Source organism: Paramisgurnus dabryanus, chromosome 11 (assembly GCF_030506205.2).
Source record: "Paramisgurnus dabryanus chromosome 11, PD_genome_1.1, whole genome shotgun sequence".
NCBI lineage: Eukaryota > Metazoa > Chordata > Actinopteri > Cypriniformes > Cobitidae > Paramisgurnus > Paramisgurnus dabryanus.
This window is the reverse complement of record NC_133347.1, coordinates 18,920,720-18,943,942: the sequence shown is the minus strand read 5'-3', so window position 1 is coordinate 18,943,942 and position 23,223 is coordinate 18,920,720. Positions and strand designations below refer to the sequence as shown.

At 37.0% G+C, this 23,223-nt stretch overlaps 1 protein-coding gene across 1 annotated transcript in view; it reads left to right on the top strand.

Annotated features, from left to right (window-relative positions):
* Positions 1-4,931: 4,931 nt before the first annotated feature.
* ipo11 (importin 11) overlaps positions 4,932-23,223 on the top strand; it is a 167,551-nt gene continuing 149,259 nt past the window's right edge. Inside the window, exons 1-5 of the mRNA XM_065247266.1 lie at positions 4,932-5,063; positions 8,408-8,554; positions 14,810-14,910; positions 15,885-15,957; positions 18,240-18,443. Of these exons, the coding sequence (XP_065103338.1) occupies positions 8,417-8,554; positions 14,810-14,910; positions 15,885-15,957; positions 18,240-18,443 (516 nt within the window). The 5' untranslated portion in view covers positions 4,932-5,063; positions 8,408-8,416. The remainder of the gene's footprint in view (positions 5,064-8,407; positions 8,555-14,809; positions 14,911-15,884; positions 15,958-18,239; positions 18,444-23,223) is intronic.

The window sequence follows — 23,223 nt, the reverse complement described above, 5'->3', positions numbered from 1 at the left end:
TGTATCAACAAAACATCTGCAGAAAGCATTTTTTTTTTTTTTGCAATTCCATTGAACGAAACTTCTCCCAGTGACAAAGGATTGCATGCAAATATATGGGAACTGCTATGAATCACTTTCTAGAACAACTGTTTTTCATGATGACCACAATTTTGGGGTCGAACTGTCTCATGACTCTTCCTTACTGTAAGGAGGAAAAGTCACATGGGAGTAAATCCTAAAGGTAGAACTTTCCCACAGACATCAAAGGAAGGTTGCCCTCTCTCACCCTATAGCGTGGTGGGACAGTGAAATACTATGGGGTCACTGCAAGTCTCCAAACTGGCATGGAAGCCACAGGCTACTCAACACGGTTACAATGGAGCCATTTTGCACATCAGGGAATGGATGAAAACATACAATTGTGTTATTGTTTTACTGAGGACTGAGGTGGTGCACAATCAATGCAGCCTCCTCTGACATGCCAAAGGTCTTACAGAGATAGACAGACCGACAGATAGTTCAGGGACCTTTGGGGTCCGTGGTGATATTACTGGGGGCCCTCCAAATGTTGGTTGAATAAAAAAATGCAAAACTTAATTAAAACGAAGTTTCCCCAAAATCAATGAATTCCTCCTCTCTAGATACTTTTATTAAGTCAAACTATTATTTATCTTCACAAGAAATGAGTTGCTACAGCTTAAAAAATGAAGTTGACTTTTTCAACTATATTTTATAAGTTAGGCTATAACAACTTATCTGTAGTTATAACAACTCATCTCTAGTCAAGATAAATAATAGTAAGTTTGTCATAAATCTGCCTTCCTGTCCTTGTTTAATCTAGTCTTGAGGCAGGATCATGACAGACCGATGTTCTGTGTGGGTACACGTGGCTTTGAATTGTTTGTATCTTGCCACGTGTTTCCCGTGTCTCGTCACTTTTACCCCGCTCCCTTGTCATCCCATTGTCTTTATTGTTTAATCATTGTCACCTGTTCCCCCCTATTTATGGTCATTGTGATTTTTGTTCTTTCTGGGATGCGTTTTGCCTTGTTCCTGTCTGTAGCTGTACTCGTTTTTTCTGTTTATTTTTTTAATAAAAAAAACAGTGTTTTTCTATGTGTCTGCGCTTGGGTTCCTGACAAAGTTGAAACGACTTGTAGGCTATCTGAGTTGATTCAACAAAAAATGTAAAGCAGCAAAAACATGTTTTACAGTGAACTCAGTAGTCTACAGAAGTACAGCGTGGTTTGCATCAGTTCTTCGGTTACAAATATATTAAGTTCAGCTGGATATTAAAAGCAGCGTGCGTCATTGTGGATCAGTTTACCCGAGGCATGTGTTAATTATATAATCGATTAAAAATAGATTATTAGTTATCCGCATAACAAATGATACATTTTATTGTTGCTTTGTTTAAACAATAGCTTTAGAAAGAAACAAGAGAGGCAGACAATATTGCTCCATTTGACAGATGCTAAGTTTCTGCCTGTGGGTGTGAGGCTGTGAGCTCTTGAAATAGTATTTCAGAAGATAAAGAGAGAAATAAATGTAACGTCGTGATTGGCCCAAAGAAACTGCATGATTCTGTCCTCATTCTGATTGGCCGAAAACGTTATGGTCTCACCTTAGGCAGGGTTACTCAAGTTCAGTGACATTCAACTGTGGTGTGTCTGGCTTTACTTTATTACCACCTCTGTTTATGGAAGCATTTTTTTTTTTTGTGGAGAAGCCCGTGCCTCCTGTCACTGTTTCTGGCTTCTCTGTAACAGAGTTACATTATTGCAAGACTGAATTTGATCTCATAAGTCCTCAGTCTGCCGTGCAGCGTTTGCTTTCTCGTAGTAAAATCTGCTGAGTTTGGACATTCTCTAGTAGTTGCCATGAGAATCAGTAACATTGGAAAGCTCACCACACTGACCACTGAAAAAATGACATGGCTTCCAAACCTGCCCATAAAATAGCATCACATTTGCACATGTGTAAAACATCTGGACAGCAAGAGAAACCACTGGGTCATTAAGTTCAGTCTTTTATCCATTAAGCCAAACATAAGGTTTCAGAAACCTCTTTTACTCTTTGACCACCTTTGAATATTTTTTTTTTTTTTTTGAAGAAAAAACACACACACATGTAACCATCATTTTTTCTTCTATATACCAATGAGATCAGACTTAAGTTTACTGCTTCTGATCTCACGTCTCATCTAGAATTTGCAGAGATCTCACAATCCACAAGAACCTTTAACACCCACCTTTCTGTTGCACAAAAGCTTCTTTGTGGTGGACAATAGAAAAGGAAAGAAAGAAATTATTCAATAAAGAAGACTACTTGTCTAAAGTTGTTAAAGGAACCAAAACCAGTTAATTTATGGCATCGCTGCAAAGAACCAAACCCTAACCAACCGTTCGTCAACCCCATTCACTTACATATTATAGAAGTAAATGGAGCTCACGTACGGTTAGATAACGAAAATTCCTCAAAATATTTTCATTCATGTTCATCAGAATAGATACATTTATACAGGTTTGTAAGAGAGTCACTAAATGATTACAGAATTGTTCGTTTTTTAGAGGGGGAACTATCCCTTTAAGAGGGGAACTTCAAAATGCACCATTTCATTTTCGCTTTTTCGCACCTTTACTTTTTTGTTTGGCAACTGTACCCCACACATCATCTAGACAATGGATTTCCCCTGTTTCTGAAACAGGTTGTGGTTTTATCACCTCTCAGTTTCTTTATGTGTAACCCACTAATCTTTTTCCAGTTTACTGGTGTTGGGTGTAAAGTATACAGTAATTGGGAAACTAGAACCCCAGAATTAACTTTCTATTTCTCAGAGTGAGAAAGATAGCGTTGCCAAGAGATAGCATCACCTCATACGGCATCACATGCCGTTTCTCAATCCGAAGGCTGCAGCCTCTAGAGGTCGCGTATGCAGGCTGCAATTAATAAATAAAAATAAAAATCAGAATATTTACAAAATTGAATATTATTCTTAGTTAATCGTAAATTGTTGTTATATGACTTGCGAATGTAATTCTCAGTTAACTTAAATAAACCAGGCTTGATTACGTATGCAGCCTGCATATGCGACCTCCGGAGGCTACAGCCTTCGGATTGACAAACGGCCCCAGTACCACACACTGTAGATTTCCCGGATGGCAACCAGATTTACCATAGGCATCGTGTCCAAAATCGCCCCCAATATATCATCATTTACTATTCCCAACTACATTACTAAATACGGACAACTTGAAGAATGAATGACACAACGAGTAACGTCAATTCAGACACCGTGTGCGCGGGAAGGGCTGCGGGCGCCACCTTGTGTTGAGACGCGGGAATTCTTTCTTTAATCTCGAGCGTATGAGAGCATCGGCTGTGTACATCTCATTGCAGTGCATCCTCCAAAGGAATTGAATGTATGCGCTTGATAATGTTAACCATTTTGGACACACCACTACAAATCTGGATGTCCCCTCAAATAATGTACTAAATGTAAGGGCTGGTTCAGCTGTCGTTTGCCTTTAGTGGTGGTTGCGTGACGCCTACTGGGCAAAATATGCAATGCAACTACATCTCGACAGACACCTGTGCTTTACAGCGTTTTAATGAAGCATACACCTTAAACCTAAGTTTTTAAGTCTTAAATGTTGACTCTAAATCGTAATCTCTTCTGTATAATGGTGGTGGGAAGTTTAGATTTGACCAAATTGCGCTATATAATCAATTTTGAATCTGATGCTATTTCAATGAAAATAACCTTTTTTGGATACAAATATTCTATCTATAATTGTATTAAAAGCACGATTATAGATAGAACAAAGGCAAATGTATTTATAACAATTAAGCGCAATATTACAACAATAAATCATATGTTATCAAAAAATCAAGCAGCTTCATTGAACTCTGACCTCTCATTTTATCAAGGGGTTTGGAAAAACACTTTAAATCAGTTTTGAATATAAAAAGTAGTTGAAGGGACTTAAATAATCTACATTTATAAATGAAATGTTTTGTCAATATTACAATGTTATTAAGCAAATAAAAATTATCACAGCAGTTTGGGGTTTTGAAAATAAAATATGTTGTAAAAAAAACATAAGTAAACTCTTTTTCTATCAACCAGTCCTGGGCTGCGTTCAGCCCTGACAAAACGATGCACAACGTTTATTAAACAGAAACGGTGATGCATTGAACACCCTGTTGTGATGAAGAGTTGCAACTACGGTAGCTGAGAGGCCATTCTATGTGTTCTTTTTTTTAAATGTTTCTAAAGCCTGATGAAATCGTTATAAATGTGTGTTTAATACTGTAAAATACCCTCGATGTTACAGTCACTGACCTTGCCGTCCAGAATGAAAGACAACATTCCAACTTGAACCCATTGAGCGAGCTGTCTCTTTACTACCGCGTGGTTTTATACATCTTGCCGCTGATTGGGCCGACATTTCTGACACACCCACCAAACAAGAGAAAACGCTTCTAAAACCTGCTGCATTCCGTTGCACACCGTTTCCAGGAAACATGTCGTTCAACCCGGAAACCGTAGCAAAACGTTGCGCACCGGTGTGAGATTGAACGTGCCCCAGAACTGATAGATTTGGGCAAAATTGCATGAAAAAGATATCGGTGTCTTCAGAATGGCAAAAAGAACAGGGGACAATTTTTATATAACATTTTTGATCTAGGAATTTGTTAGAAGGATAAATCTCATTTTTTTCATCAAACTTTTGTGTTTTGCTTTTGCTTTAGGAAGAATAGAAAAACTTCTTTTATTTTAATGAAATATGTGATCTAACTATTTCTTTTAACTTGACAGGGATAAAAGGCTAAAGGATAAACAGACATATCTTTTACTTGTTAGTAAAATGATCACTCTTAAAATGAATAACTCTTTACTCGGGTTTTTTTTTACTCTTTACTCGAGTTTAGTTTGAAACTAGGGTGTTATGACGTCATATTGCCGCGACATCAGCCTCTGCTCTGTGTATGGCGCCATCCACACAACGCGCATGCTGTGTTTAGAGCGACTGCACGAGTGTTTTTATCTCACCCGGCATTGACATAATAAGCTGAAGGTATGTTAACGATAACTTTAGGTTGACATGATGTTTTAGTGCATCTGTTCGCCTAAAGTTGAATTGTTTGTGGAATTACAAGCTTTATTATTTGATGTAGGCCAAAATACGTGAAAGCTCTTGTCTTAGCAGTTAAGCTAACATATGTGTAGAGCCACTGTTTGAGTCTAACTTAGATAATATATCTCATATTCAGTATTGCTTGATCAAACTGCGGTTTATTTAAATGTTTTATTTGGGAGTTAAGAGTGGGGCGTATCGGTGCGTGATGGGTTTTTGTGATGGATTTATCAGTGCGGTCATGAGAGTGTTTGCATTGTTTTACTTTATTTCAGATTGAGTGTTTACATAAACTGCTAACGGGTTACGTGCAATCAAAAGGCCGAGGAGAAGGTTTAAAGGGGACATATTATGAGATTTTTTTAAAGATGAAAACTAAGTCTAAAATAGGTCTGAGCAAAAGTGTGCCGTTTTGGGTGTGTCATTTAAAATGCAAATGAGCGGATGAAGTGCAACCACTGATCACAATGATGGTGGTTTGTTGCAATTGAAACTCAATTGTGCTGTGAAATATTTTATCTCTCTCTTTCTCTCCATACTAAATGGTTGTGCTGTGGTTGGATAGTGCAGATAAAGGGGGCGGTATTACCTTATTCTGACATCACAATAAGGGCCAAATTACAATGACCTATTTTTCACATGCTTGCAGAAAATGGTTTACCAAAACTAAGTTATTGGGTTGATCTTTTTAATATTTTCTAGGTTGATAGAAGCACTGGGGACACAATTATAGCACTTAAACATGGAAAAAGTCAGATTTTCATAATATGTCCCCTTTAAGATTTTTGTAGTCGTAGTGTTGCAAATTTTGTTGTGAACGTTTATATAGATAGATTTATATTCTGATGATCTGTGTTGCCTTGGGTTAATGTTTACATTATTGGCGGTCCACGTGTTGTCTGTCAGTTAAATCCGACGCGACTTTGATGTTGATAGCACGTTCAGTTGGTCAGTTAACAGTGATGTTAGTTTCTCTTACGTGAAAAAAAAGTCTTATCATGTGATAATATGTCATAATAATTTGTAATAAGAAATAAATGCTGTCATACAGTCTCTATCTAGTACTGTAATCTCAAGTGCAGTTTAGCATTGAGAGAAGGCTTTATTTTACAGAAATTAGAAGTGCATCCTGTTACAGTTTTGGCTTTTTGATATTTCTCACAGGTTGTTTTTTGATAATAAATGAAATGATGCATCCTAAACGCCAATAAAGTGTGTTAAGAGCCTGAACTCATAACATCATCAGACTTGGGTTTTTAATGATTTACAACAAATGTTTTCAGATGCACGTTTGAGACTATATTTTGTTCAGATTATATTTGATTGTTAGAAACATTGGATCATGGATTCTTCCATATTACTACAGGTTGATAAAACAGCAAAGACCTACACAAAGTCGCAGACAAAATAATTAATTAATATAGGATTTGCAGTTTGGACAGCTCTTAAAAATGTTTTAGTCTAGGACTAGTCTAATCCCTGTCCGGGAAACTGCCCCATAATTGTTTATTTACTCAAGTAAAATTACTTTTTACTTAAGTAAAAGTAAGAAAGTATTAGATGTTTAATTTACTTAAATATTACAAAAAAAAATTGTACTTATGAAATGTTATGGAGTAAAAAGTATGATATTATGCTTTGGAATGTATGTTTTCCAAAGGAAAACACTGATAAAATACCAATACTTAAAAAATGTAAAGAAAATTAAAATACTTCAATACTGTCCACCTCTGCAAGATAGCCTGAAACCAAAAGAGCACATTTACCACATCTTGCAGAAAACCACCTTTATATTGTATTTACGCAGAAGTTGCACTTAATGCTCCAATAATAAGATTAGTGGTAGGCAACGTCGGTCCTGGAAAGCCGATGTCCTGCAGAGTTTAGTTCCAGCTCTAATCAAGCACACCTGATCAAGCAAATCAAGGTCTAAAAGTCACCTAAAAACTACTGGTAGCCATCGGCACTCCAGAGCTGCATCCAAAACCGCTCCCTCGTTCACTCATTCACTATTCCCTATATAGCAAATGACAATTGAGTCCACTATATGGGGAAGAAGGGAACGAAAATGAGTGAGTGATTTTGGACACTGACATCAGAAAGCTGTCGCAGAGATTCGTCATAAACCCGTACACCTTATCGATTGTACTGTGAAACGGTAAAGTTTACTTTCTTACTATTTGTCACATTTGTCATGTTTATAAATTAATAATAAAGAGAACAAAACAACTGCTTGTCATATTTATTTACTGTTTTTTTTATTTATTGTTTATTACAAATATGTGTTACATTTTAAATAAAAGATTGAAGTAGACTGACAACAGGAACTAAAAAAATATGATTCCACTTATGCGCCCGTCTCCCGTTGTATCATGGGAAATATGAGTGAGCGTGCGTACATCGAATGTACCCTCAAAATCAGAGTGCATTGTGGGTAAAAAGTACTAAACGAATGTAGGGAATTAAGTTGTTCACTTAGGTTTCGGACACCACTACAAAACGGCCGATACCCGATATAGTGCACTATATGGTTGATAGGTAGCGATTTCGGACACAGCTCAGGACTGCCGTTGCCTACCCCTGAACTAGATGTTTACATCATAAGCATTGCTCACAGCTACAGTATTTAATCTGTCTGCAGAACAGGAAGACATGGTGCTTTAAGTTCACATTTGTAAGTCTGTGTCATGTTTTGTTAACTGAAATGGTATGTGTCACAGTACGGTTGCAATTTTGGATTTTGTAAATGCTGTCGTATCTCTGTTTTTGTCAGTCTCCTGCATTGAAACACTGTCAATTTACACTTTGCGTCAATAGAGGGCAGAGTTGCACAGCAAAATTTTTAAACACATTTTCTTGGATAAAATAAATAACTTTGTAAAGTATTGCAGCTTTTAAAATCTAAAAATGTGATACTTCCTTTGAAAACACAGCTAAAGTATCATAAAATCATCCAACATAAAGAAAAGTCTGCCAAATGTGACAATATCTTTAATACTGAGTCTGACTAAGACTACGGTATGTCAAAGATTGAAATCAATGACCGAAATAAAAATGTAATCCTCATGATTATGAGCCTTGCCTCGGATTTAGTAATACAGACAGAATTAGAAATGTGAATGCTTTTTTTAAGTACTCCAAGCACACAGATATTGACTGAGAGCTTGTGAACTTGTTAATGATAAAACGCTTATGGCTGTTGTTTCACAAAAGCAAACGATTGGGTTGCACATGTTAATAAAATGATAAATGAGCCATATCTTGTGCTGTGTTTGTGTCTACAGCCTTATCTAATGGATATCCAGAGCGCAAGCTCGGTGGTGCTGCAGGCTTTGACCCAGGCCACTAGTCAGGACACAGCTGAGCTGAAGCCTGCAGAGGAGCAGCTTCGCCAATGGGAGACCCAGCCTGGTTTTTATTCAGTGCTTCTGGTAAGAATCTGATCTATATAAAACTGTTCTGTGAGGACATGAAATCTTGTTTAAAAACATCTTTTTTGAATTTTCGTTTGCCAATAGTGGCACAGAAATTTCACTTGTAACCCTTAAACGGTTCAAAAAGTGAAAATATTGTGATTGTTTACTCTCCATTGTGTCATGTTGTCTTACAGATACAAAATTACAGATACAAAATTATTGCTTCAAAGTCTTATTGCTTCAATTCATACGTTTTGTTGGTTAAAAATAAAAAAAAAATTAGTACGTAAAAATCTGTGTACAACACTTTCTTTACCGTACTTTAATTTGCAATGGTGAGCTTAAAGTAATTCTTTGTATTTTGAGTTGCCGGGTATGATTTCGTGGGAACTGTCAGTTTGACATCATTTCCCTTGACCCACATAAAAATATGTAAGTACCCTGCAATTTTATGTTTCAAACAGTGATGGCAATATAGTAGCATAAGTTACAGATTGCAATCCTTAGGGTGCTTGGCACCCAATCCACAGATAATGTTTTCTTCTATTGTTGGTCTCAAATATAATTTGCAGCCACATTTTAAAAGTCACTTTGCAATCTGTTATGTGATTTGAGAGAACCAGTGTCAAATTGGCTTGGCTATGCATGCATTGTAAATAGCATCGAAGATGTTTGCATTGCAAATTCATCAGCTATTAAATCATGATAGACACTCATGATGGAGTTATTGCCCAATTTAATGATTACTGTCCCTCCACTGAGAGAACACATGATTACATTGGGTTTAGTGCAGACCACCATGACATGAAATACTGAGCCACTTCATCCATCTTCAGTTTCAAACCTACTGCGCATGCCCACTGAGAGTAAGAACAACAGAAGGAAGCAAATAATGTGTTTCTCAAAGTGTCTCAGATTTGGTCAGTTTCATTAGGAGATTGACATTGAGTGTGATTTTGCAAAGGCTGTTTTATGCCCCACAGTGAGGAGAGATCCACCTGAGCTATAGGCCGATTTTCTCGCCAGATGGCCATCGGCCATCCGGATTCATTTTGCAATCAAGCCAATGTTTTATTTATGAGTAATTTTTAGGGGGGTAGCGTTAAATTGCGACACACACTACTGTCCCCGATACTCTTTCATGTACTACGCTCTTTAATCAAGTCCTTACCATAAATCTAAAATCACTGTGAGTCATTTATAACATGCATTTGATAAAGCAACACTCATCAACATACCAAATTTCCCCAACCCACACAAACTCACTAACATAACTAGAAATATTTTCTTGGGTCATTTTGTTCATCAAGAAAATGCATATTAATTTAAGAATTTTTAGATATTTGTACTGAAAACAAAACAAGAAAGTAATTTTTTGCAGTGCATACTCTTGCAGATTGTTATACACATAGGTCACAGACGTTGCATTCCTTAACACCTTCTTAGTTAAGAAGTAAAGCACAAACAGCAAAGTTTCCCTACATGCAAAGTTATAAAAAAAATGTGCACACCCCGCCACACGCATCAGCCCGCACATCCAAATGTGTAAGGGCGGCGGTTGTAGCTTTGCGCATGGCTTGTCATCCTCCACCAATCCAAAGGAAGCTTTTCTTCTTCTTGTTACATTGGCAGGTGTTGTTTGAGTTATGTAACAGATATACTGCCGCCTGCTTTACCGGAGGTGAATGTAGCAAAAGTCAACTGCGCCAATGTGGGATTTTTTTTTATAAAGACTACAAATACAAGAAATACGTGAAATTATTTAAACGGCATGATGGGGGGAAAGAATAGTAAAAAAATTGGAAAATCCCTAGAATAACGGGAGGGTTGACAGGTATGCCTCAAACATAATCATTATAAATATTTTTTATTATCATGAAAATTCCAGAAAAGGTTTGAAGAACAGCGATATAAATGTGCTTACGGTACATTCACATGGGGCATCAGCGTTAATTCTTCTCATTAGCTCTGAATGGGTGACGTCATGCGTTGCCGAACTGAATTTGTGGATCCGTCTGCGTCACTGGCGTTACTCTTGACATTTCTCAACTTTTCAATGGCCAACACTGGCCTCAGCCAATCAGATCGCTTTAGAAAAATAACCTAGTGCAGAGCCAGCCAATTAGGTTTATGCAAGACCGGAGAACAGAGGAGCATGTGTTGCGTCCACTGTGATTGGCTGTTGGCCACCCCTCAGACACACCCTCCGTCAAGCGTTACTGCGCATTCACACGGGACGTAAGCGTTAGCGCTTAACGGAAGGCTTGTCTGAAGCGTGGCCAACAGCCAATCAAAGGGTCGCATCACATGCTCCGGTCTTCCATAAATGTAATTGGCTGGCTCTGCCTAGGTTATTTGCTTAAGGCAATCTGATTGAAAAGTTGAGAAATGTTCAACTTCTGCCGCGAGCAACGGCAGTGACGCGGCGCCGACGGATCCACAAATCAGTTCGCCGTTAGTGCTGACGCTCGTGTGAATGTGAATTATATATGTAGTAGGGGTGGCACGGTCCATGAAAAAAATCCGAACCGTTCGGTTCGCTTGTCTCGGTTCGGAGCGCGTGTGTACCGCACGGTTCAACGGTTCATGGCATGCGCAATGTAGTCTCATGCCCTGTATGTGACCTCAGATAGCGTGTTTCCCTTTCGCGCGAAAGAAGAGGTGACTGGTTTGGACTGGAGTATAAGTACTGCGGGTTATGTTACGTGTAGAAATGGCAAGTGGGAGAGAAAAGGAAGTCTGCCCGCAGTTGGAGGATGCGCCAGCGTCGTATAAGTTTGGTGTGTGGAAACATATTTTTATTTCATGTTACTTATGATGACAGCGGAAATAAAACAATAGATAGAACTGCAGTCTATGGGTTGAATATGCTCCAACAGCCACAGGAGATCGCCTTCTCTCCGACCATTTATCTAATCTGAGGTACTGACAACAATGTTTTACGTCTTTTCATATTCAGCGCTATTTTTAGCCTTTCATTGATAACATTAAAGCGGCTGATTTCCGCGTAGTTTCATTTTGCTAGCGTGTGAAAGTTGCGCGATCTTATTTCAGAAATTGCCCCTCAAAGTAATCAGAAGTGGTCAAAAGTGGACAAAAGAGACTTAAAGAGATTTAAATATTACAGGTGCAAAGGTTATGTTTCTCTCTCGTCCACATAAACTCTCAGTATTAAAGCAGCCTCTCAGTGATAAATCTAAGAGCTACACTGAAGTTGGCATTTTAATAAATGCAAGTTATCTTTGTGTGCTAAAAATGCACATAAAGTTTATGTAGATGGCAATACACATTCTCTTTTTTGCCAATTAAATGAAAAGCATGTTGAAATCATCAATGTCTTCCCTCTTGCTCTATCAAAATCTCACCTGGCTTTCCTCAGAGATGGTCCAATGTGCTTAAAGTCTAATTCAGTTTGTGCATGATTACATGATATAACCTTTTTTTAATACTGTATCCTACATTATGGATAATTAATACATTAATAAGATAATACATTTCTGGAGTGTTAAAAATTTAAAGAAAAAATAACAACAAGAACCGTACTGAACCGTGAACCGTGACCATAGAACCGTGATACGAACCGAACCGAGGGTTTTGTGAACCGTGCCACCCCTAATATGTAGACAGTCAATCTGAGTTGACGGAGAGCGAACAACTCTGCTCGTATTTTGTGCAGCTTGCGGTTGCATAACTGGCATTTTACCTTTCACAAATAAAATTGAACAATAATTTTGGTTATTTTACCATTTATAATATTATGTAATCGTAACTGATGTTACTTTTGTGGACAAAAGCAGGTGAAAATCTAGTAAAAATTCGGGGTTATTGTAGTTGGGGATACATCTTCCTCAGTAGAAATAAATTCATGGGGGGCGAATTGGGGACCCATCCAAGATGGCGACCGCGCTGGTACGTCAGCTTCAATAGGCAGCGTCAGTCTAACGTCTAAGTTAGAGGCAATTCCTGGAGATAATGATTCTGTGGGGCATATTGAGTTTCTGCACGAGAGCGCCCTCTGGCTTTTGGATGTAGCAAAATTTTACTATAATTCATTCAGCAAATCCCACATTTATCGTTACATCCCTAGTACTTTTATTACAAAATAAGAAATTGAGCCTTAATTTTTTTATTTTTGAAAGGATAGTTTTAAAGCGACACTGGGACAGCAATTTTTTTATTATTATTGTTGAATAAATCAAATGTGATCTAAGTGGTCCAAGTGGACATTGTTTCTTACATGAAGAGTTTCAATTTCCTGCATATTGTTTTCTTTGGCAGACATCTAAAAGGTTAATTCTCAGACTGTCTTGTCTTCAAATTAAATTTTTAATAATAAAATATCTCTTTAAAACATAACAGTATGTCAAAAAATATAAAATGTATTTTTCCCCAGGACGCTAAAAGCATTAACATGAAACATTAAAAGCGCTTAAAATGTGGGGATGATATTTTAAAGTTGAAAGCAGAATGCATCTTTTTACAAACCGATTTTAGATGAATTAGTATAATAACTTTTGAGCTTATTCCCTTACTAGATTGAATTGTAGTTGATATCCTCAGAGGTCAACTATGTTTAATTTGTGCAAAAACATACGTTTAAGATTTACTGGTCTTTGCTGTCATGCCACTCTGCTATTGCACAGAATGTGTTGTTTGTTGAACCTCAGGCTCAGCGGTTCTTGTGTTGTCATACAGCACTTACTATGGTGCTATATGTCCTCCTCACAAATCCTTTAAGCCTTCAAACTTGGCACATAGTCCTTCTTTATTTAGGTTTAGCATGAAATGGGATTGTGAAGGAGCTGAACACAATCCCACGAATCACCTGAGTAATACTCCGGAGATTTCTTCAGCCATCAAGTTAGACAGCAGCATAGAAATGTCTCTCACGTTCCATCAGCCTCTTATCTCTTTGTATTTGAACCAACCCGCTGTCACTCGGTCCAGAGAAATCAACGTGATTTGTATGGTCTCGCGTTTGGCTTATTCGTCTACCCAAATTGTTCTTTTCACGACCTTGGGGTGAATTACAAAGAGAATACGAATGTTTACTTGTCAGCTGTCTGTTGATATGAAATTCACCCGTCACATTTCAGAAGCAATAAGCACCCATTTACGTCACCGAGCGTGGCTTTTTCAGCGTGACTGAAAATTTTTCTTCACTGTTGTGCTCGGTAATTTATTACCTTGTGCTCATCGTCTCAAATAGGAAATGGGTCTCTCTATCGACTCTTATCTGGCAAAGTGGAATGAGTCCTGGTCTCTGAGCAGTGGAGCGTGGGGCCTTTAAAGAACGGTGGCCATACGTCACAGCTCGGCTGAGCTGGTTCCTCTTGAACGCAGATGCTACTACATATTTATCAATGAGCATGAGCTTGCTCTGACCTCCTCCGGTCTAATGCCAGACCCAGCTTGGTGGATTAAATCTCCAAATGCACTCTAGTGTAGAATAGCCTTTAATTATTCAGAGTCTTGGGCTTTTGCCTATTTAGGGGTATTCTAACATCACCTCCTGAAATACTAAAATTTACTAATCATGGTTTGGTTCAACATTATCTTTTATGTCAGCCCAGTCTCACGAAATTTCGTTATATAGTCACGTATTTTTTTGATTCTTTTTTCGTGCTATTATCACGAAATTTCGTGTTTTTTCGTGATCGTATAACGAATTCCTGTTTTCGTGTGATTATCACGTATTGGTTACTCAAATGTTTTGTCCTATTTTCTTACCATTGTCGCTTCGGTTTAGGGTTAGATTTACATAAAATGACATCCCTAACCAAACCCAACTCTAACCCTAACGCCAGGCGACATATAAAAAAATAAATCAGAAAAAATTGTATAAACCAATATATAAAGTGACATTGTAATGCAAGCACCAAATCTAACCCTAAACCGAAGCGACAATGGTTTAAAAATAGGAAAAAGCAGTTGAGTAACCAATACGTGATAATCACACGAAAACAGGAATTCGTTATACGATCACGAAAAATTACGAAATTTCGTGATAATAGCACGAAAAAAGAATAAAAAAATACGTGACTATATCACGAAACTTTGTGAGACTGGGTAGCTTATGTATGTTATGTTAATAATAAAAATTGTAAAAATCAAACTGCCTGTATTTCACAGACAGGGTGATAAATATTATAATGTTAAAAGTTTCATAATCATATGCTAGCTTGTTAATGTTAAAGAATAAAAGAATTCAAACTTCCAAAGTTTAAAGTTTAATTTTCTCACTCTTTTTTTTTTTTTGGTCTTGTTCAGAGCATCTTCAATAATCACTTGCTGGATGTCAACGTGAGATGGCTAGCTGTCCTTTATTTCAAGAACGGTATCGATCGCTACTGGCGACGAGTCGCACCTCAGTAAGTATATCTTTCTGGGCTTTTCTACCAAGGCTGCTTCTTAACTGAGAGCGGGACTGTTCAGATATCTCCTTCGCCCACTTGGAACCATTATCACAAAGCAGACCATCAGAATCTCAATAAACTAGCAGCTAACAATGGCCCATTAAGCACATCAGTCAGTGTTTTTTTTTTTTTGTTCAAATGACTTTCTGCATTATCGACTAATTTAGCTGCATTGGGAAAAACCTGCTGGCGTTCAAAGCGTTTCATTGGAAATGTTGTTTTTCTGCCTTTTTAATCATCTTTGAGATTCGTACTTGCTTCCTCCAATAAAGTATTGCTGATTTCCATTTTAAACACTACGTGAGAGCGATGACTAACACTTGTAAGGCGCTAGGTCTGCATGAGACGTGACTGCTTTCACATGTGTTCAGCGGGAAGCGTTTTGTCCCGGCATACCACAGGGCTTCTGACAGAGCTGTCGTTTGCTTTGTTAAACCAATTAAACCCAAATTATGACTTTAAAAAGACAAGGGTTGTCAAATGATTTTAATTATTATTAAATTCATTATTCTGCCTTCATTAACACATTAAGCAAACCAATTTTAAACTAAATGCATTTGTGAATTAAAAGACCTACTACTGATGATTATTTTTTCATTTACTGAGTATTTTAGCTTAAATGAGAGTCGTCGTAATAGTGACTGTTGTAAAAATATTGATAACACTAAAGTTTAAATGAACACATTTCTGGTTTGGTGTCTTGAGGATTACTGATGGGGTTGAACACAAATAAAATAGGTATTAAAAAATTGAGCATAGCTAAAAGGGGGACATTTTTTTTCTTCTTTTAGAGCTTTTCTGTATTTATATTTCATGACATGACATTTATACATTTTTAAATGTGGCTTTCGGGGGCCCTGTGCTCTGTGGTTGGCCCCAAAAGTGCCACACTAAAATAATAGACACTCTGTCTCTCATTCTCTCCTAAGCGCTCTCTCAGAGGAAGAGAAGTCATCTCTCCGTGCTGGTCTCATCACCAATTTTAATGAACCAATTAACCAGGTCAGTGTTTATACATTACATACTACAATCACACTCATTCCCCACATAAAGAGAATTACAGTTCATTCATATGCTTTCTTTTCCCTTCTGTTTAAAATTAGACTGAGCAAAGAGAACCATCAATCATGGTTGAGCACTATTAAGCATCCCCGTTTAGGTTTATTTACGATTTGGTTGAGATCAATGCAACTCGAGTCGAAGAGCACTTTAGGACAGCCTGTGCTGTAATGTGTTGTTGGGGTGTGGTGGAGACATTGATTCGCGGGCTGTACAGTTATTCACCCCTTGAGTATTTTAATAAAGTCTGATTGTTATAGGAAAAGCCCTTAAGATAAAGAGAAATGCCACCCATGGGTTTAAATACACATCTTTAATAATATGGATTCATTTGGATAACGTTTTAGTCACAAAAGTGTGTAAAAACACGTTTTGGGAGCGTAGTTATTTTTGGTTATGGAAAGCTGGTAAATATCAGGGAATTTAGAAATTGATGTTTTCCCGATCTGGGAAAAGTCAAGGTTATTTCTGTAATGATTTTTCAGCTTGTGCTCCGCACTAAAGAATTTAATTAGTTAAATATTGCTCTTGCTTTGCTTAGTTGTTTTGTAATTGAATTGTTTTTTTTTTTAAGTGAATCAGTGAACCTTATCTAAATTGAGTGAATTGAATTTTGAATGATACCGTATTAAAATCCTTAAATGACTGAAACATGGAAATGTTTGGAAACCCTATATGAGCTATTAAATTACTTGCTTAAAGGAATAGTCTACTCTTTTGCCATATTAAACTATGTTATTACCTCAACTTAGACAAATGAATACATATCTATCTTTTTTCAATGCGTGCACTGTACAGCGCGTCGTGAATGTGTTAGCATTTAGCCTAGCCCCATTCATTCCTATGGTACCAAACAGGGAAGCCACCAAACACCTCTGTGTTTTCCCTATTTAAAGACTGTTACATGAGGAGTTATACCAGTAAGTATGGTGCCAAAAAATTAAACTTTTTTTTGGTACCATAGGAATGAATGGGGCTAGGCTAAATGCTAACACATTCACAACGGGCTGTACAGTGCACACATTGAAAAAAGATAGGTATGTATTAATTCCTCTAGGTTGAGGTAATAACATAGTTTAATATGGCAAAAGGGTAGACTATTCCTTTAAGGATAATGTAAACATCCGATTGTGTGTTGGTGGTGCAGAATTTATGCAAATGTGGAGAAATTAATAATTGCATGTTTAAATATAAGTAAATATTAAAGATATTATAGCAATGCAAAAACAGGTGTTGAATTTAAACATATATCTATTGAACATTCATTTGTCTTATTTGTTCTTTAATTTTGGCTGAATCTAATGTGAGCCTAATGTGCTCAATTCTTGTTTTGGCGTAACACCACATGCATTTGGAAATTAGTTGTAGGTTTCTCATTACAAGACACAGCACAAACATCCACAGAGAGATCTGCATACGTTAGTAATCGAAGTAAATGTAATCCATATTGGTCACAAAAATATGGTAATTCAAAACAATTTATAAATACATATAAAAACAAGGTATTTTGCTTTCTTGGCACATTTTGCCATTTTATTAATGGTTAGTTTTGTAAATATAGTTTTTCCAGTTCATTTAATAAAGCAGTGATTTATTTGTCCTTCATAAAACAATGACCTTTATTCTAATGTACAGAATATCATTTCCGGTTTTATTATTAGTTTCAAATTGCAAATAATTTATATGCGCATATATTCATGTAATTGGTTGAAACATTGCTGTATACCTGCACTAGGTGTGGTTTGCTGAGATAATGCTTACCGCTTTTGGCGAAAGCATTCTCGACACCCTATAAACATATTCACATATAATTGCTTTTATTACAGTGAAATTACCCGTTCGGTTCTTCGTTATTACATAGAAGTTGCTCTGATCCAATTAAATGTTATGAAACCGTATCATGTTTCACAGAAAATATGCGAGTGACCTTCTGCAGCAATGTCAGTAAAAAATTGAACTGCTATGACAGTGTGTTTTTAATATAGGCAGCCCTTCTGAATTTATGGATATTGGGTAATTAATACAATTTTAAATGATCAATTAAAATCTCATAAGCGAGCCAGATGCCCAAAGGAAATGAGGACCGGACTGAATAACAGTATTTATTCAGTTCCCATTTAAAAGAGTATTGATGTATTCACAGGTGGCAACTTGCTGCTAGGTTTGTCCTTGAATTAATTTCAGAAATGGCTTTTGTTGAAATATTGCCACGTCTCATATTGCAGATTGCAACACAGATCGCGGTGCTGATCGCTAAAGTGGCACGTCTGGACTGTCCCCGACAGTGGCCTGAGCTGATTCCTATTTTGCTGGAGTCTGTGAAGGTTCAGGATAGCCTGCAGCAACACAGAGCCCTCCTCACCTTTTACCACGTTACCAAAACCCTGGCGTCCAAACGGCTCGCTACTGACAGGAGACTCTTTCAGGATGTGAGTAGAGCGAAGCACCCTTTACCCTTTGTCATTTTACTGCTTGACATGTTTTTTTTTACTGCTCTTGGTGACTCATGGTTCTGTGTATGTTGGAAATATATTTAGCTTTTTGTGCCTACTTTCCAAATAAATAGATATTGAAATTATTTTATTATGTGATAAAAAAGAAACTGTAGAGTGCTATATAAAGGTCATTATATAAATAGATTTGAAGAATGCAATTGATTAATTAAAGTATTCAAGGTGATTTGGTTTGCTAAAGCCATCCCAGTATCCAGGTCTCAATAGGGAAATTAATTTAGCTCCTTTTTGTTGGTACTTTTACTTTTTGTTCTCCATCTTAAGAAAAACTTTGTCAATTTTAGTGATATATCAAACTTTCCTCTTTTTCACCACCCGCCATATCAATCATCTGCCTCTAGGAGGCACTGTTATTCTGCCCATGCGGCACGCACACATCCTTTACCTCAGATTGTTGAGAATCCTGGGAGAGTTGTGAGCAGTCCTGTGTGTAATATCAGCAGATGTTTAGACTTCTGATCTCAGATCTCTACATTTCAATGAAGCTTTGATATTCTGCATGAACAGTGGAGACACGGCATTTGAACATCTCAGTGCTGCAGGATGAGAAGACCTGAACTTCTGGGAAGTGATTTATCACTTTATTTAAACACAAGAGCCTTTTTCTCTAAGTCGTTAATTTTCATTTGACTTTTGAAACCTAAACGGCAGAATGTTGCAGTACTCATTAGCTAATTTGATTCTTCATTTCAGGCAGAAGATGGAAATGAACTGCCCATACTGGGTGAATTGAAAGCATTAACTTTTTACTGGCCATGAAACTTTATTTTGCATTTTTAACACAGTAGAAGCCTATTTTTGTTATTGTGTCATTTGGTATTGTTTACACATTGTTCTGTTTGTTTTTGACGTATCTGGCAGGGTATTGTGTGACTTGCAGTATGATACACAGCATGAGCTAGCATCAGTCTCTCTGTACAGCTGTACCCGTCACAAAGACATCGGATTGTGATATTTTTTGGCATTTTTATGAAATGTGTCACATGTGTTGCAACAGAGTTTTAGAGGAAAAAACTTTAGGCATCTTTAGTAAACTTTTTGTTAAACTTTTCTAGTGATTGAGAAGTTATTAAAAGTTGACCACGAGTTGTACGTTGGTAAGGAAGATTTTTTTAGGGTATAGTTTTTGTGTATACACTGTAAAAATTTCCTTGCTGCACTTAAATTAAGTTTTTATTATAACTTTTTAATCAACAATTACAATTCATTTCAACTTTCTTGACTAGCGAGGAGTTGCTATAAATTATAAAAGTAAAGTTGGAATAACTTAATAAGATAATTCAACTTTATTTTTTATAATTTATAGCAACTTCTCAATTATCAAGAAAGTTCATTTTAATTGTAATTTCAATTAAAAAAATTGAAGTGTAGGAATTTTTTCAAGTGTAGTTGAGTTGAATGTCATTCACATCAGTGAGGGTTTAAAACTACCATTCTTAAAATTTGATTTAAGACATGTATGTGTAATGAAATGGCACAGTTTTCCTCTAATTCATAACTAATTTATGAGTATTAGATCAGATAAATGCAGATATACACAAATAATATGTGGCCGATAAGTATTCTGAATTGCACAGCCGATATTATTTACAGCTATTTCATGTACTACAGCTTTTGATCAGTAAGCCCTTTTTGATCTAAAATAACTGTTAGTTTGAGTCGTTTCTAACATTATACATATTCTTTATTATCATAAAAATGGTATGAGAGAGAGAGAGAGAGAGAGAGAGAGAGAGAGAGAGAGAGCGAGACACACACACACACACACGCACACACACACACACACACACACACACACACACACACACACACACACACACACACACACACACACACACACACACACACACACACACACACACACACACACACACACACAATACACATTAATACACATTAATACACATTAATACACATTAATACACATTAATACACATTAATACACATTAATACACACTAATACACATTAATGCAATTATCTAATCAACCAATCACATGGCAGTTGCATTTAGGGGTGAGGTCCTGGTCAAGACAATCTCCTGAACTTCAAACTGAATGTCAGAATGGGACAGAAAGGTGATTTAAGAAATTTTGAGCGTGGCATGGTTGTTGGTGCCAGATGGGCCGGTTTGAGTATTTCACAATCTGCTCAGCTACTGGGGTTTTCACGCACAACCATTTCTAGGGTTTACAAAAAATGATGTGAAAATGGAAAAACATCCAATATACGGCAGTCCTGTGGGCGAAAATGCCTTGTTGATGCTAGAGGTCAGAGGAGAATGGGCCGACTGATTCAAGCTGATAGAAGAGCAACTTTGACTGAAATAACCACTCGTTACAACCGAGGTATGCAGCAAAGCATTTGTGAAGCCACAACACGCACAACATTGGGGCGGATGGGCTACAACAGCAGAAGACCCCACCGGGTACGACTCATCTCCTCTACAATTAGGAAAAAGAGGCTACAATTTGCAGAAGCTCACCAAAATTGGACCGTTGAAGACTGGAAAAATGTTGCCTGGTCTGATAAGTCTCGATTTCTATTGAGACATTCAGATGGTAGAGTCTGAATTTGGCGTAAACAGAATGAGAACATGGATCCATCATGCCTTGTTATCACTGTGCAGGCTGGTGGTGGTGTAATGGTGTGGGGGATGTTTTCTTGGCACACTTTAGGCCCCTTAGTGCCAAATTGGGCATTGTTTAAATGCCATGGCCTACCTGAGCATTGTTTCTGACCATGTCCATCCTTTTATGACCACCAAGTTATTTACCTGTTGAACTGTTAATGTCATGCTGTTTTAAAGACTTTTAGAGGATGTGTTACATACATTGGTATATTGATAAACATCAAGAGTGTGGGCAGGCTAACCAGACTGAATGAAGTATCCATATGGATCCTGTAGTTATCAGCTCTAGTCATAAACGGATCTGATTTTATTGTGTAGGCACAAGTCTCGCCGCCGGCGTCAGATTAGTCTTGATGTTTTCAAGGAGGAAATCTGTGAGTCAGTAATTCACAGCAGGAGTGTGTACATGCGTAAACCGACACAGTATGTGGCATTTATTTAATGCATGCACATCTGAATTGTGTCTAAAGCACTCATGCTTCAGCTCATGGATCTTATGTGATTACTGATTTTCACTGACATTAACTGGTTATGTAACTTTTGTTAGTCTTATTTTGGGTATGTGCATGTTTGTGATTAAGTTCAAGCTTTGTTTACAACTACATAAATATATGTAGAGAGCAGATGTAAAAGCCGCTTAATGCCACCACTGTCAAAAATGATATAATGATTGTAACCGAATGTTACATTCACGTACTATACGTTCATCAAAACAATTGCGTCAAAATAGCTTAAACCTGCCCAAGGGTAGCCTTTTTTTCTGGTCAGTTTAAAGTGCAGTAGGAAAATTTGCTGTTGCTTTAGGTTTTATGGAATGAAAGGTGACTTCAGTATTTGAACACCTGCTATTCATAAAGTCCAATATGCTTCTTCCATGGCTAAAGATTTTATAAGACTTAATTATGTTTTTTAAAACTTTATTTTAATTCTTTGTAGTTCAGTTTCTTTGCTTCCGGCACGTATTATACATTCATCTGCTTCAAATCCGCTTAATCCCAGCCTCGAGCCATTCAGAAATACCACTTTGTTGGCAGAATCTGTTAAACGTCATGCAGATTTTTCAGCAAAGTGCTCAAATTGCACAGAAGATGAATGTGAAATGACCATGGATCATATTCAAACTTGGGACCCTTGTGAGTACTTGGACCTGAATGTGGCAATCACATGCATCACAGCGCCCCCAATGTGTGGTTCAGTTTCTTCATTTTTATCTTGAATATTGAATAGTGACATTCATCATTTGCAACATTTTTAGTTGCATCATTAGTGATTCTATAACGGTTTACTGTGCATTTTTTAAAGAATTAAATTTAGAGGTTTTCACCAAAAATATCTTGCATGCACTTAGAAAGTTTTGTAGCAAAAGACTGCCAAATTTAAATACCAATGCAAAAATATCTTGCATGCACTTAGAAAGTTTTGTAGCAAAAGACTGCCAAATTTAAATACCAATGAAATTACTAAAGTGGCATTTGTGAAAATGAGGCATTTACTGACTTATTATATTAAAGTGAATTTACCGAACCTCAACATGAGAGCCTGATAAAAAATGCTCATTTATAAGAAAGCATGTCAGACGCACTTAGAGGGTTTTGCATCTTAGCTCTTCATTTGTTAATGTAGAAAAATTTTCACTTATACTGTTGTTCATTGTTATTGTATCTTCCTTCATAATACTTAAGTAACTTGTAATGTGAAATATATAACTTGAGATCTTGCAATATTAAAGATTTCTCGTTGACGTGAAAAGCTTTAAAGTTGAGTTTGTGGCAAAACCCTTTAAAGTGCTTGCATTATATTATTCTGTCCTTTTACTTTGTGTGCTTTTTTGTTTGGGTTTCCAATAATGTTCTTTTGGGAACTCGTAAAGTCTTACGCGCATTGTGTTTGACTGTTAATCATTAACGCATGGAGTGTCTCAGCAGTTTAAACCCTTTCTCTGAGTTTACATGATTGAATGCAGGGGTCTCCATCTCCACAATGGATAAAACAATCTGGAGGGCTACTTTTTGATGCAGACTTAAACTGGGCAGACCATGCATGATTTAAAAGCAAACAGATAAGTC